General features: G+C 44.8%; 1 protein-coding gene across 3 annotated transcripts in view; it reads left to right on the top strand.

The window, feature by feature from the left end:
* Positions 1-14293, top strand: part of IGSF3 (immunoglobulin superfamily member 3) — a 92302-nt gene that overhangs the window by 43518 nt on the left and 34491 nt on the right. For all 3 annotated transcript variants that reach the window (XM_055312337.1, XM_055312335.1, XM_055312336.1), the window contains 2 exons: positions 7505-7882; positions 9800-10210. In XM_055312337.1, the coding sequence (XP_055168312.1) occupies positions 7505-7882; positions 9800-10210 (789 nt within the window). The remainder of the gene's footprint in view (positions 1-7504; positions 7883-9799; positions 10211-14293) is intronic.

Raw genomic sequence — 14293 nt, 5'->3', positions numbered from 1 at the left:
TCCAGAGGAAGATACAGAAATTTCCCATACGCCCCTGCCTCCACACATAAATAACCTCATGCATTATCCACATCACTCATCAGACTGGTACATTTATTAACCCAGGATGAACCTGCATTGACACATCATAATCGCCTGAAGTCCATAGTTTCCCCGAGGGTTCACACTTCCTGTGCTATACCCTATGGGTTTCCATAAGTATATAGTCAAATGTGTTCATCATTACATTATCATATAGAGTATCTTTACTGCCCTAAAAATCCTCTGTGCTCTGCCTATTTATCTCCCCATCTCCAGCAACCACTGAAATTTCTTTTGTCTCCATAACTTGGCCTTTTCTAGAATGTCACATAGTTGGAAGCATATAATATGCTTGCATTTTGTTAGTAGCCTTTCTTGATTGGCTTCTTTCACTTAATACTATGTGTTTAAAGTTACTTCATGTCTTTTCAGGGTTAAAAAGCTAATTTATTTTTAGTGCTGAATATTATTCTGTGTTCTGGATGTACCACAGTTTGTTTCTCTATACTGAAGACCATCTTGATTGCTTCTACCTTTTGACAATTGTGAATAAAGCTGATATAAACATTTGTGTGCTGGTTTTTGTATAATCAGAAGTTTTCAACACCTTTGGGTAATACCTGTTTTGCATTCCCACTAGCAATGAATGGAGAGTTCTTCTTGCTCTACATCGTTGTTAGCTTTTGGTGTTGTCAGGATTCCAGATTTTGGCCACTCTTACAGGCTTGTAGTAGTATCTTTTTTTGTTGTTTTCATTTCTATATTCCTTGTGACATGATGTGGAGCAGCCTTTCATATGCTTACTTGCCCTCCAATATCTTCTTCAGTGGGGTGTCTCCTAAGATCTTTGGCTCATTTTTTAATCAGATTTTTTTTCTTATTTTTGAGTTTTAAACATTCGTTGTATATTTTTTGGGTTAACAGTCTTTATCAGACGTGTCTTTTGCAAATATTTTCTCCCAGTCAGTAGCATGTCTTCTAATTCTCTTGATCTTATCTTTCACAGAGCAGAAGATTAATTTTAATGAAGCTTAGCATATCGATTATTTCTTTCGATGGATCATGCCTTTAGTGTTGTATCCGAAAGGGCATCACTATACCCAAGTTCACTTGGGCTTCCTCTTATGTTATATTGTAGGAGTTTCATAGTTTTGTATGTTAATTTAGATCTGTGAACCGTTTTGAATTAGTTTTTGTGAAGGGAATAAATCTGCATTTCGATTTGGTCATTTTGTTTATTTGATTTTTTGCATGTGATTGTACAGGTACGTCAGCACCATTTATTGAAAAGACTATCTTTGCTCCACTGGATTGCCTTTGCCCCTTTGTCAAAGATTAGTTAACTGTATTTACAGGGGTCTATTTCTGGAGTCTCTGTTTTGTTCCATTGACCTATATTTGTCCATTCTTTCTCCATTACCATGCTGTTTTCATTACTTTATAGTAAGTACTAAAGTTGAGTAGCTTCAGCCCTTCAACTTTGTTCTCTTCTTTCAAGATGGTGTTGGCTGTTCTGGGTCTTTGCCTCTCTGTATAAACTTTAGATGTGTTGATATATACAAATAACTTCCTGTGACTTTGGAATTGCATTCAGTCTATAGATAAAGTTGGGAAGAACTGGTATCTTGACAATGTTGAGTCCTTTTATCCAAGAACATCAGATTTTTCTCCATTTATTTAATTCTTTTTTGATTTTGTTCATCAGAGTTTTGTAGCTTTCTTCGTATATATCTTCTGTATATCTTGTTAGATTTCTACCTATTTTGTTTTGGGGAGTACTAATGTAAATGGTATTGTCTTTTCACAGTTTTAAATTCCCTTTGTTCATTGTTGTTATATAGGAAGGCAATTGACTTTTGTATGTTAACTTTGTATCTTGCAACAAGTTTGCTATAATTGCTTATTTCTTTCAGGATTTGTTTGGTAGTCAATTCCTGTAGATTTTTTTTTATATAGACAGTCATGTCATCTGTGAACAAAGAGTTTTTCTTTCTTCCCAATCTTTCATATGCTTACTTGCCCTCCAATAAAAGTATACTTTTTATTTCCTTTTCTTGCCTTGTTGCATTAGCAAGGACTTCCAAGTATGATATTGAAAATAAGTAGTAAGAGGGAAGATCCTTGTATTGTATCTGATCTTAGTGGGAAAGCTTTGAGTTTCTCACCATTAGGTCTGATGTTAGCTATAGGTTTTTTGTAGATATTCTTTATAGGTTGGAAAAAATTTCCCTCCGTTCCTAGTTTACTGTGACTTCCTAATGAATGAGAGTTGTTGGATTTTGTCAAATGGTTTTCCTACTTCTATTGATAGGATCATGTGGTTTTTCTTTTTTAGCCTAGTGATGCCATAGATTACATTAATTGATTTTCAAATATTTAACCAGCCTTGCATACCTGGGATAAATCATACATGGTCTTGATAATTCTATAAATTGTTGGGTTTGATTTGCTAATACTTTGTTGAGGATTTTTGCATCTATGTTCATCAAAGATACTGGTCTGTAATTTTCTTATAATACCTTGGTCTAGTTTGAATATTAGCGTAGTGCTGCCCTCATAAAATGAGTTATTAGGTGTTACATCTGCTTCTGTTTTCTGAAAGAGATTGTAGAGAGTTGGTATACTTTTTTCCTTAAATGTTCGTTAGAATTTACTCATCTGGGCCTGGTGCTCTCTGCTTTGGAAGGTTATTAATTATTGAATCAATTTCCTTTATAGGTCTGTTAAAACCACCTTTCTTTCTTTCTTTCTTTCTTTCTTTCTTTCTTTCTTTCTTTCTTTCTTTTTCTTTCTTTCTTTCTTTCTTTTTTTTTAAACCACCTTTCTTGTGTGAGTTTTCACAGATGTATCTTTCAAGGAATTGATCCATTTCATCTGGGTTATCAAATTTGTAGGCACAGAGTTGTTCATAGGATTCCTTTATTATCCTTTTAATTTTCATGGGCTCTGTAGTGATATCTTCTCTTTCATTTTTGATATTAGTAATTTGTGCCCTTTCTCTGTTTTCTTAGTCATCCTGGCTAAGAGCTTATTGATTTTATTGATCTATTCAAAGAATCACTTTTGATTTTGTTGATTTTCTCCAGTGATTTTCTGTTTTCAATTTCATTGATTTCTGTTCTGATTCTTGTGATTTTTTTTTCTGCTTATTTTGGACTTTATTTCCTTTTTCTATTCTATTTTCTTAAGGTGGAAACTTAGATTACTGATTTGAGATCTTTCTTCTTTTCTAATACATGCATTCAATGATACAACTTTCCCTCTAAGCACTGTTTTGCCTGCATGCGACACATTTTGGTAAATTGTACTTTTATTTTCATTTAATACAAAATATTTTTAAATATCTCTTGAGGCTTCTTTTGTGACCCAGGTGTTTTTTAGAAGAGTGTTGTTTAATATCCACGTGTTTGGGGATTTTCCAGTTATTTTTCTGTTACTGATTTCTGGTTTAATTCCAGTGTAGTCTGCAAGCAGACACTGTAATTTCTAGTCTTGTAAATTTGCTAAGGTGTGTGTTACGGTCCAGAATGTGGTCTCTTTTGGTGAATGTTCCATGTGGGCTTGAGAAGAATGTGTACTCTGCCGCTGTTGGATGAAGCGGTCAATAGATGTCCATTATATTCAGTTGACTGATGGTGGTGTTGAGTTCAACTATGTCTTTACTGATTTTCTGCTTGATGGACCAGTCCATTTCTGATAGAGGGGTATTGTAGTCATCAGCTCTAATACTGGATTCATCTCTTTCTCCCTACAGTTCTATCGGTTTTTGCCTCATCCAGTATGATGCTCTGTTGTTATGTGCATACACATTAAGAATTGTTATGTCTTCATGGAGAATTATGTCATGTCCTTCATCATCAGTAGTAACTTTTTTTACTTTGAAATCTGCTCTGTCTGAGATTATTATAACTATGCCTGCTTTCTTTTGATTAGTGTTTACATGGTATATTTTTCTCTGTCCATTTGCTTTTAACTTGTCTGTGTCTGTATATTTTGAGTGGATTTCTTGTAGATATGATATAGTTGGGTCATGTGTTTTGATCCACTCCAACAATCTCTGTCTTTGAATTGGTGTGTTGAGACCACTGATTGACATTCAGAGTGATTACTAGTATAGTGATTACTGGTGTAGGCAGATTAGTATCTACCATATGCATTACTACTTTGTATTTATGGCCCTTTCTCTTTGTTCTTATTTCTGTCCTCCACTCTTTTTCTACCCTTCACAAAAGGCAGAAAATCCTTTTTATACAGTTATATATGAAACTGTGTATATTTGTTCTTTTCTTTTTAAACTGTGGAAGCGATATTTGCTTGTTGCAAAGTAATTCAAAAAGTATAGGAATGTCTAAAGTGAAAAAGAGTAATAATAATAATGAAAAAGTGATCTTTGCTTGGAAGGAGTCTTCTGTCATAGGCTGAGAGGGTAGATGGAAGGGGCTGTGAGGCCAGGGGATGCCTTGGCAGGTAGGGGGCCTGGGTCCCTTTGAAGACAAAACACTGTCTTGGAAAACTGAGGGGCAGTGCCAGGAGTAGGAAATGTGGAGGTGAGGTATACAGAAGGAATTAAAATGTGAAGAAAAAGGTAATTTTTACTTCTATGTTAGGGTCCATTCTCTAAGAACAGCATTATTTTCAGGGGTCAAAGGCCCTTTGTGGGGACAGGAAGGAAGTAAAAGAGATACTGAACGAACAGATGCAGCTGAATGTGTGTGGTTCAAGTACAATCCAGTGTTTACTTACTTATTTGTTTGGCAGGGCTATTTATGACCTGCTTCTGGCTTGGACAAATTGTGTTGACCCTGATGCCCTGGCTCATTGAGGCCACTTAACACTGTTTACTTTTCAGGGAGTGGTGTGTGTGATCCCACAATCAAGCACTTTGGTTAGGTCTGTTAGGAGAATGCCCACTGGCTAAGCCCTGCGTTGCCAGGATGTGCTACGCCCATTCACTAGAGAAGAATGAAGTTTTCTTGACCCAAATTCTTGCAGAGCCTTTGCAGAAAGAAGGAGCTTAAAGCTGAGAGCTTCAAGTTAGGAGATGGTTTTTAATTGGACACCTGGTTGCCAGTATGTAGAGACCCCTGAAAGCAGCAGTCCTTGACTCTGCCTTGCATTTGAATTTTTTCAAAATGCTAATGCCCAGGCTGCACCCCAGGCCAGTTACATCAGGTGGGCAGAGGCCCTGCTACTTTGTAAAGCCCCCCCGGTGAATTCAGTGTGGCTCCTTGAAGAAGCCGGCTCAGTCCTGACCTGCCTTTAACCTTCTCTGCGGCAGACTACGAGCAGTGGTGGCTTTTGCGTCACCGAACAACAAAATACAACGAGACCTAAATGTTGTGAATGTAGTTAAATTGTTTTCAGGGTTCTGTATTTCTCGAGTAGTGCAAACATTTGATTCAGATGTCACCATATAGATATTTTAAGTTGTCATAGAAAGCGTACACATAGTCAAAATGTTATACACCAAATTCTAACATACTGAAAATAATTAATGAGCTGTCTTCTCAGTGACTCTCTGTGCTAATGAATGCTGTCAACCAGGGTGGATCAATTAAATTCACACCCTTCAGTTTTTCAGTTCCCAGTTTTTATTCCTGTGGCCAGGTTGGGGTTCTAGGTAAGATTTGGATCGGGAGGGGAAGGTTCTCCGTGAATTATAGCTGATAAGCCACATGTCTTTCCTTATAAAGTCTGTCATCTTATAGGTAAGGCCAGCTCGCTTAGAGGCACAAACACTGCCCCCTCCCCAGCTGCACCCCTGGACTGGGCAGAGCCGCATCCTACTAGTACTTGAGCTGTCCCAGCTGTTCATCAGCTGGATGCTATCAGATAGGTTTACAGTGGGGGCAACTGTGATTCCTTTTTGGAGAGGGAGAGGGGAAGCTTTCATGGGGTGGAAGTGGGCTGCAGCTGTGGGTGGAGGTGGGTAGCCCAGAGAGATGCTGTCATTGTCAAGAGGCCATCGGAATGTCCCTGGCCAACTGCTGTGGATGCAAGAGCTGCAGAATGTTCCAGCCAGGAGAGGTTTTTAGCCAGCAGCTCTATACTGAAGAGTAATTGTGTCAGGGGCTTTGCAGATGTTATTTGATACCTCTGTGAGGCACACATTATTATCCCCATCTTACAGATGAGGAAACTGAGGCTTGGAGATGTTAGGTAACTCATCCAAGGTCACAGCTAGTACATTAACAAAGCCAGCACTGGCACATGTGCTAGTCTACTCCCAAGCCTTGTTGGAAATCATTTTACAGATGAAGAGATCAAAGTCCAGGAAGGAGAAGCAACCTGTCTAAGGTGACACAGCCAGTTCCAGCTGCTGGCAGAGCTGTGGCTAGAACTCACCCACTCCTTTTGCCTTAACTGCCGTGCCCACCTGCTGCTGAGGGGAGGGCAGGTCGGGGGGGGGGTGTACCCTCCCCCCACCTGCTCAGCGGCTCAGGCAATAGCAGCGTTAGGCTGGGCATGGAATCAGAAATGGAACTCACCATATTTCCCAGCCCCTGAGTGTATGGGAGAGACCGTGTTAAGAACATGGAGAAGGTATGTAGAGGCATATCCCAGCCAGAAGGCAGGGGGAATAGTGGGGAATCAGAGCCGCCATCCCAGGGTCAGGTCTACACTGTCAGCTCCCCTCAACCCAACCCACTGCCAGCGTGCAGGCATCCTGGGCAGCAGGGCTGTGCTTCAGCCCTTCACATACTTTCACATTCGTGTACACTCGGCTTAAAGCTGCAGCCACCTGCAGGGGCTCAGCTCTGTCCCTATTCACAGAGGGGAGAGGAGATAAGGAATGCCCCTCCACCTCCTGTCCTGGGAGCAGCTATTTGAAAACAAGGGTGCAGCACCAGAGAAAGAGCCCTAGGACTCCCTCTGACCTACAGGCCCAGATAGCAAGATGGTTGCTTTTTTTCCATCTGAACGTGTGCCAAGAGTTCAACTTTTCCTGCTCATTTTATTAAAAACTTTATAAACAGCCTCAATAGGGCAGCCCCGGTGGCTGAGCGGTTTAGCACCGCCTGCAGCCTAGGGCACGATCCTGGAGACCTCAGATCGAGTCCCACATCAGGCTTCCTGCATGGAGCCTATTCTCCCTCTGCCTGTGTCTCTGCCTCTCTCTCTCTGTGCCTCTCATGAATAAATAAATAAAATCTTTAAAAAAAAAAACCAGCCTCAATAAATAGATATAAAACTGCTACACAAATGACAGAGGGACTAGATGAAATTCCCAAGGGTCAGCCCTTGAATAAGCAACAGCACCTCAACTTTTTGCATAGTCAGATTTCCATATATGCAAATTAAGGACCATGAGCTCTACCACAGAGTGTCTTAATTAATATTTATAAATCACAGAACGCCCCCGAAAAGGCCAGCAAGCTATTTATATGGTCATGTCACACAAATAATAAACCCTTTGAAGTTTGCTGCGTACTCTGCGTTTTGGTCTGAGAAGTAAGCGAGCATGTCTGTATATCTCCCACAGGTGTAGTGTGGGCACAGCGGCATGTTGCCGTCCAGGAAGGACCCCTGTACCGCACGGAGGGCTCCCACATCACCATCTGGTGCAATGTGAGCGGCTACCAGGGGCCTTCTGAGCAGAATTTCCAGTGGTCCATTTACCTGCCATCCGCCCCGGAGCGTGAGGTCCAAATCGTCAGCACCGTGGACTCATCCTTCCCTTATGCCATCTACACCCAGCGTGTCCGTGGAGGCAAGATCTACGTGGAGAGAGTCCAGGGGAACTCAGCCTTGTTGCACATCACCGATCTCCAGGCCCGGGATGCTGGGGAGTATGAGTGCCACACGCCCAACACGGATGAGCGGTACTTTGGGAGTTACAGTGCCAAGATGAACCTAGTGGGTAAGGAGGTGATGATGTTTCTTTCCCATGGTCAGTATCCCACCCAAGTCAGTCCTCTTGGGCTGCTGCCCCACAGCCACTCTGGGTGGCTGAAACCACAAGCATTTATTTCTCACAGTTCTGGAGGCTGGAAGTCAGAGATCAATGTGCCAGCAGAGTTGGTTCTGGTGAAGGTCCTCTCCTGGGTTGCCAACTCATAATTTCTCATTGTGTCCTCCTGTAGCAGAAAGGGAGTGAAAGAGCTCACTGAGCCCCTTTTCTGAGGGCACTACTCCCATTGATGGGGGCTCCACCTCCCTGACTTCATCACCTCCCAGAGGCCCCACCTCCAAACACCATTGCGGGGTGGGGGTGGGTGATTAGGATTTACCATATGGATTGTGAGGAGGGGAGGAAATAAATATTGAGCCCATATCATGAGCTACTCCTTTTGTAGTGCAACTTTGACTTAAAAAAAAAAAAATCTCCCCGGATATTTTAGTGGTTAACAGGTAGTGTGAGTGAACAAAGATTGTGGGTTCGTTTGTAAATAATCAGAAGGCTGAGGCCAAAACATAGGAAGAATCTGGTGCAGGTGTTAAAAATTCAGAGAAGGTTAACTGACCTGTAGCTGGCAAAAGGGGATGTGAAAATATAAGGTAAGGATGCCTGTGGTTGATGATCTGTCTGAAGAAATGACAAAGAGGAGCACATGACATCAGCTAGCAGAGAGGTGAAACCGCTGGGCAGTGGAGGGGCTCTGAGAGCCGTGGGGTGCTTGTGAATCAGGAAGCAAATGTACCTGTGGGTCCTTGTTCACACTTGGGGCCTGTCCCTAGGTCTTTTGGCTGCACGAATGAGGAGTTGCGCACCAGCTGTCTCGCTCAGCCCTGGTACTCCATGAATGATGGAAGGGACTGGCAGGAGGGGAGGGGACAGATTTCAGTGTGGACAGCCAGGGGCCACCATGCTTGCTGATGTGATGTCCAAAGCAGAATTTCCAGGCATAATTGAGATCATAAAAACTGGAGGTTGAGAGTTGGGCAGAAAAACAGAACAGCCTTGATACTGTTGACCCTCCCCGTGGGTGGACATCGCAGCCGGGTGCCATCCACACTGAGACCCCCTCCTTCTCCACCCCATGCCAAACTTGCTTTTCCCTTCTCTCTGTCTGCATCCCATCAGGAGGCCTGGGAGACCCTCACTAGACATGAGTGCAGTGAGAAAACACACACTGGTTGTGGTTGGAGTGTCCCCATCAGGCCGAGGGCAGGGGGCTGTTTAGTCTTCAGAGGACGATGGTTCTGACTAAGGGGCCACAGGGCAGTGACCTCACTTGCCTCAGCTGGGGCTTCCTTCCATGCAGACCACTCTGACACACGAGTTACAGGAAATTTCAACTTACCAGATGATTGAAGATGCTGTTCGTTGCTTTCCTCTTCCAAAGATTTTTTTTTTAAAAAACCTAGACTTCCTAGGTTGCATTGCATTGCTGAAGTTTGGCGGGGAGCAGGTAGGGGGTGCAGTGAGAGCAGAGGAAATGAGCAAGGTGTATAGAAATGTAAAACTGCAAGTTCTAGGAACTATTTCCTTTTGAAGATGAGTCAGAAGCCAAGTGACAGTATCTCAGGACAGAACCAAAATGAACAACAAAAATCTTATTTGGCCTAAAAGAGAATTCTTTTTACACAGTATTTTCAGGGAGCTTATTTACTATGAGACACAAAATACAATTCTACCTGTTATCCAAGTGTTATTAAAATACTGAACAGGTTAAGTGTAAGTGTCAAAAAATTGCAAATTCAAGCAGAACACTCCTGTTTCTGTGCCACCCGAGGCCTCACAGTGACTGCTGAGTGGGCTTGGGTGGCTAGCACCCCGCGAGGGTGCAATTCTATGGCTTTGTGACCGTGCACTCGGCACATTTCTGTGTTGCAGTGATCCCTGACACCCTGCAGACCACGGCCATGCCCCAGACTCTGCACAAAGTGGAACAGGATCCTCTGGAGCTCACTTGTGAGGTGGCCACGGAGACATTCCAGCACAGCCACCTGTCTGTGGCCTGGCTCCGGCAGAGAGGGGGCGAGAAGCCCGTGGAGGTCATTTCCCTGAGCCGAGATTTCGTGCTTCACTCCAGCAGTGAATATGCCCAGAGGCAGAGTCTGGGGGAGGTCCGGCTGGACAAGCTGGGGGGCGCCACCTTCCGCCTCACCGTCTTCCACCTGCAGCCCTCTGACCAGGGCGAGTTCTACTGTGAGGCTGCCGAGTGGATCCAGGACCCGGACGGCTCGTGGTATGCCATGACCCGAAAGCGCTCCGAGGGAACCGTGGTCAACGTCCAGCCCACTGGTCAGTCCCTCTTGTCCCCATTCTGCGCCGGGTGGTGAGGGTTGTCAGACTCTGGGAGACTGTGCAGACTCCTTCTCCGGTGACCTCTGAAAGTACTAAGAGGGTCTACGTAGCTACGTAAGATCTGTCCTTCTGGGCACATGGGTGGGTGGCTTAGTGGGTTAGGTGTCTGTCTTCGGCTCAGGTCATGATCCCAGGGCCCTGGGATCGAGCCCCGCATGGAGGGGGGTGCGGGGGGGGGGTCCGTGCTCAGCAGGGAGCCTGCTTCTCCTTCTGCCCTGCTTGGGCTCTCTCTCTCTCAAAAATAAATAAACTCTTAAAAAAAAAAAAAAAAGTTCTGACCTAGCGAGTCTTGGAGGGAGCAGCCCAGACTGAATCCAGCTTACAGACATGGTTTCTTTGCCCTCTCCATGGAATTTTATACTTTCTGGAAGTACAAATCCATTTTCAAAATTGGGAGATTTTCGATCTAGATTTTAGATGAACCATCTAGATCTGATGACTGGGCACCCAGTGGCTACCCAGTTTTTGATGGTGTTGCCTGTTTCAAGGACCAGTCCTGTTTAATTTGTAGAAGACATTTGAGATTCTGAGCCTTCCAACAGAGGTATGAAATTGTGATCTAGAGAAATTTTGGCTTGAACTATTACTATTTTTATATTAATAATACGTCTTCAGTGGTGTTTTGTAACCTCTAAATTGCTTTATCCTATATTGCTTCATTATCCCTCAGAAGTTCTGCAAGGTAAGTCGGTGGTGGCGGGGCAGATACCAAGGGCTGACTGCTTTATGGCAGGGCCCAGGGAGAAGTCACAGGGTGGGTTGTCGAGGCCAGCCTGGCCTGGGTATCAGATTCTCCCATAAAGGCTTTCTCAGGTAAAAGACCTGGAAAGGGGGTTCCCTGATGAGGCTGAGTGATATGTTTGTAGCTGGGGCAAAAAGGTGGTAGCACCGTGAGCTGAGATCTTCCCTGACTCCTTGTATGATTCTTCCACAATCTCCCGACTGCCCCACACCCCCAAATCCAGTCATGCTCCAGATCAGAGCTGACCAGTGTTGCTGGCTGCCTCCGCTGGGCAGGCTCTCTGTGGGCCTTGAGTCCCCTGGCTTTGGTTGCAGGGTGGTTGTCGTGCCATCATCGAGGAGCAGAAAGTGGCCCGAGAACCCTCCTGTGTCGTTCCTCTGTTGAGGGGTGTGGTTTGTGGGAGATGAGCTGGGGTCTCCTCTTCAGGACCTGACCCTGACCTCACTGTCCCATTTGATACATACAGTCAGCGATCTTGGGCTTCCTCCACTTGTTCTTGGGTCCTTCTAGAGCAGTGCTTCCACCTTACCCAACAGGACACATTCCCGAGCCAGGCTCCTGTTTGGCAGGTGGTGGTGGTGGGGACCTGGGAAGCTGGATTTCCAGTACACTTCCCAGGTGATTCTTCTGCTGCCTATGTTGTCAAGCACAACTCTATAGGTAATAGGGGCAGAAGAGATTCTCTGGACATCTGATGGGCTTTTATGAGAAGGGTCGGCTCCAGGAAAGAGATCACTATATGTGCTCTGTTAGGCCCCGCACAGCTAGTAACTTTTGGGTCTCTCAGTGCTAATATATCTGTGGAAGGCACTTCATCTCATATTTATCCTTTCCCTTCCTGGATGGCTTTAAGATCAGCTTCCAAAAGTCTGGACCAAATTTTTGAATCTTAATGCTTTTAAATTAGGTTGCATCAGTTAATCTTCTTTATTTTAATCTTACCAATTTGGGATTAGGACTTTTTGAATTTGCCCAGCAAATGTATTTGGACTAAGCCAGCAAAGGAAAAACTAGATTTAAAAAAAAAAAAAGGCTGATGACTTTACTCTGTGCCCCTGTGTTCTTCAGGTTCAATGGTTGCAGCCTCATCTTTGCCCTCTCTCAGCTCATTTCGGTAAATGTCTAGTAAGTCCCTGCTTCAGTGAAGGAATGGTGATAGGCATTGGGGATTCAAAGATGAATAGCTCTTAGGGCCTGCACTTGGGGAAGGTTGGTGGCTGAGTGCTGAGGTCTGTGATGCTACTATGTGTATGATGCCCTGGGACACAGTGACTCAGAGGCCACAACATGAAATTTTCCCTGGATGGGAGAGTTAAGGCAAGTCCAGGAAAAACCAGCAAATTTGGTATGGTGGGCTGATTCTGACGCTTGATGAGACATCAGAGGGACAAGCATAAAGGCACAACATTGTGTGACATGTTTGGCAAGCAGAGAGGAGTCCAGTGCCGGCAGAGGTTGAGTCCCAGAAATGAGTGACAAGAGGAGGGAGGAAACGTGGTCTGAGGGCCCCATATGCTCCAGTGCAGAGCTTGGCTTTGACTCTGTGGGCCCAGTGTTTGCAAGCTGTTCTTCTTGGGATCCTAGGAGCCCCTCAGAGGTGCCTGCCAGGCTACACATGGGATGTGTGCATGTTCATGTGCACATGTGCACACCAGGGGGTGCTGGAGGGAGATGTGTGAGGGCCACAGTGTTCTCCTGCTTGCCTCAACCAAATGTTTTCTGTACTGGGCAGCAAAAGATTCTGTATGAAGAAAGTGCCCTTTCCTCTGCCCCTTCCAAAGAATGTTTGAAAATCACTGCTGCAGACACTTGAAGGGAGGGGGGGGAGTAGAGATTTAAAGCAAGGAGTGACACAATGAGATCTAGGTGCTAGAAGGGAGAGACCACAGATGCCAGCTGGAAGTTGATTAAACAGGTTGATCCTGCTGTGGAGAGACCAGGTAGGAGACAGCTCTAAGGCCAGGGTGGGAGGCACCTGGGTGGCTCTCTGGTTCAGTATCTGTCTTTGGCTCAAGGCATGATCCTGGGGTGCTGGGATTGAGTTACACATTGGGCTCCCCGCAGGGAGCCTACATCTCCCTCTGCCTAGGTCTCTGCCTCTCTGTATGTGTCTCTCAAGAATAAGTAAATAAAATCCTAAAAAAAAAAAAAAGAAAGAAAGAAAAGAAAAGGCCACTGCTGGATTGGCAGCAGTGCCTGGAAAGCAGGCAGTGGGTGCTAGGGACAGAAGAATGGGGAGCACCATCATGGAATGAGAATCCACCTACTGGGAACCCTGAGGCTGGCACTCTAGGTGATCCTTGAATCAGGGGAAGGAGGGAGGGGGAAAGACGGGTATTGAGAGCATGCAGAGTCCTGCTTAAAAGCTTCTGCTTCCCCATTGGTGGCAACCTTGGTTGTCTTTTCTTCTGTTTTTGTAAGTTTTAGTTAAGGAGATGCTCAGTAGGCAAAGCACTGTCCATGCCCCACCTGGGAGAGGTGAGGGCCCAGGGAAAGCCCATGGGGTAGTAATTGGAAAAGGCACAAGAGAACAGCAGCAGTAAGAGGTCAGAGGAGCAGATCTCAGTGAGAAACAGTGAGAAACCGAGGGGGCAGTCAAGCAAGAGGAAAAGTGGGAAGGGAAGTGTCATGGAACCTAAAAGAGGAGAGTGGGTCCAGATGGAATCCTGCTTGAGAAAAGCCTTTGGTGTGACTGGTGGTGGTGGAGGGCGGTGTGTTAGGGGGATCACTGGTGACATTTGCTAAGTCAGTGAAGTGTGGAAGAAGGACCAGAAGCCAGACTTCAATGAGTTGAAGAGTGGGATAGTACATGGGAAGAAGCATAAACCAATTTCTAGAGGTTTAATTGAAGGGGTATCACCAAGGACAAATTGCTGCACAGGGAGGAGGTGGTACGCTGTCAATCTTGTGTCTTCAACCTGGGAATGTGAAGGCTTTACCAAGCCATGGGGATTGTCCCAGGAGAGCAGTAGAGCTTCTGGCTGCCACAAGTCAAAAGCCACAGCTATAGCCAGCCTAACTCTGAGAAAATGGACAGTTCTGAGGTCTCGGGCACCTGTTGGCATGTCTTCAGTGCCATTTATGTGAACAGGATGCTTTTCCTTTCTTATCATTGATATTGAGTAATTGGGCTTGCCACAGAGCCACTCTCCAGCAGATAGTTTGGGCACAGGTCCCCACAGGTATGTTCACCTGGGCAGGGGGTGTCTGAACAAAACCTGCTTCTTTTAGGCCATGCCTTGTAGGTCTTTGAGGGAGGGAAAGCTGAGGCAGCAGCC

The sequence above is a fragment of the Nyctereutes procyonoides genome, unplaced genomic scaffold (assembly GCF_905146905.1).
Source record: "Nyctereutes procyonoides isolate TBG_1078 unplaced genomic scaffold, NYPRO_anot_genome, whole genome shotgun sequence".
Taxonomy (NCBI): domain Eukaryota; kingdom Metazoa; phylum Chordata; class Mammalia; order Carnivora; family Canidae; genus Nyctereutes; species Nyctereutes procyonoides.
This window is presented reverse-complemented; position numbering and strand designations above follow the sequence as displayed.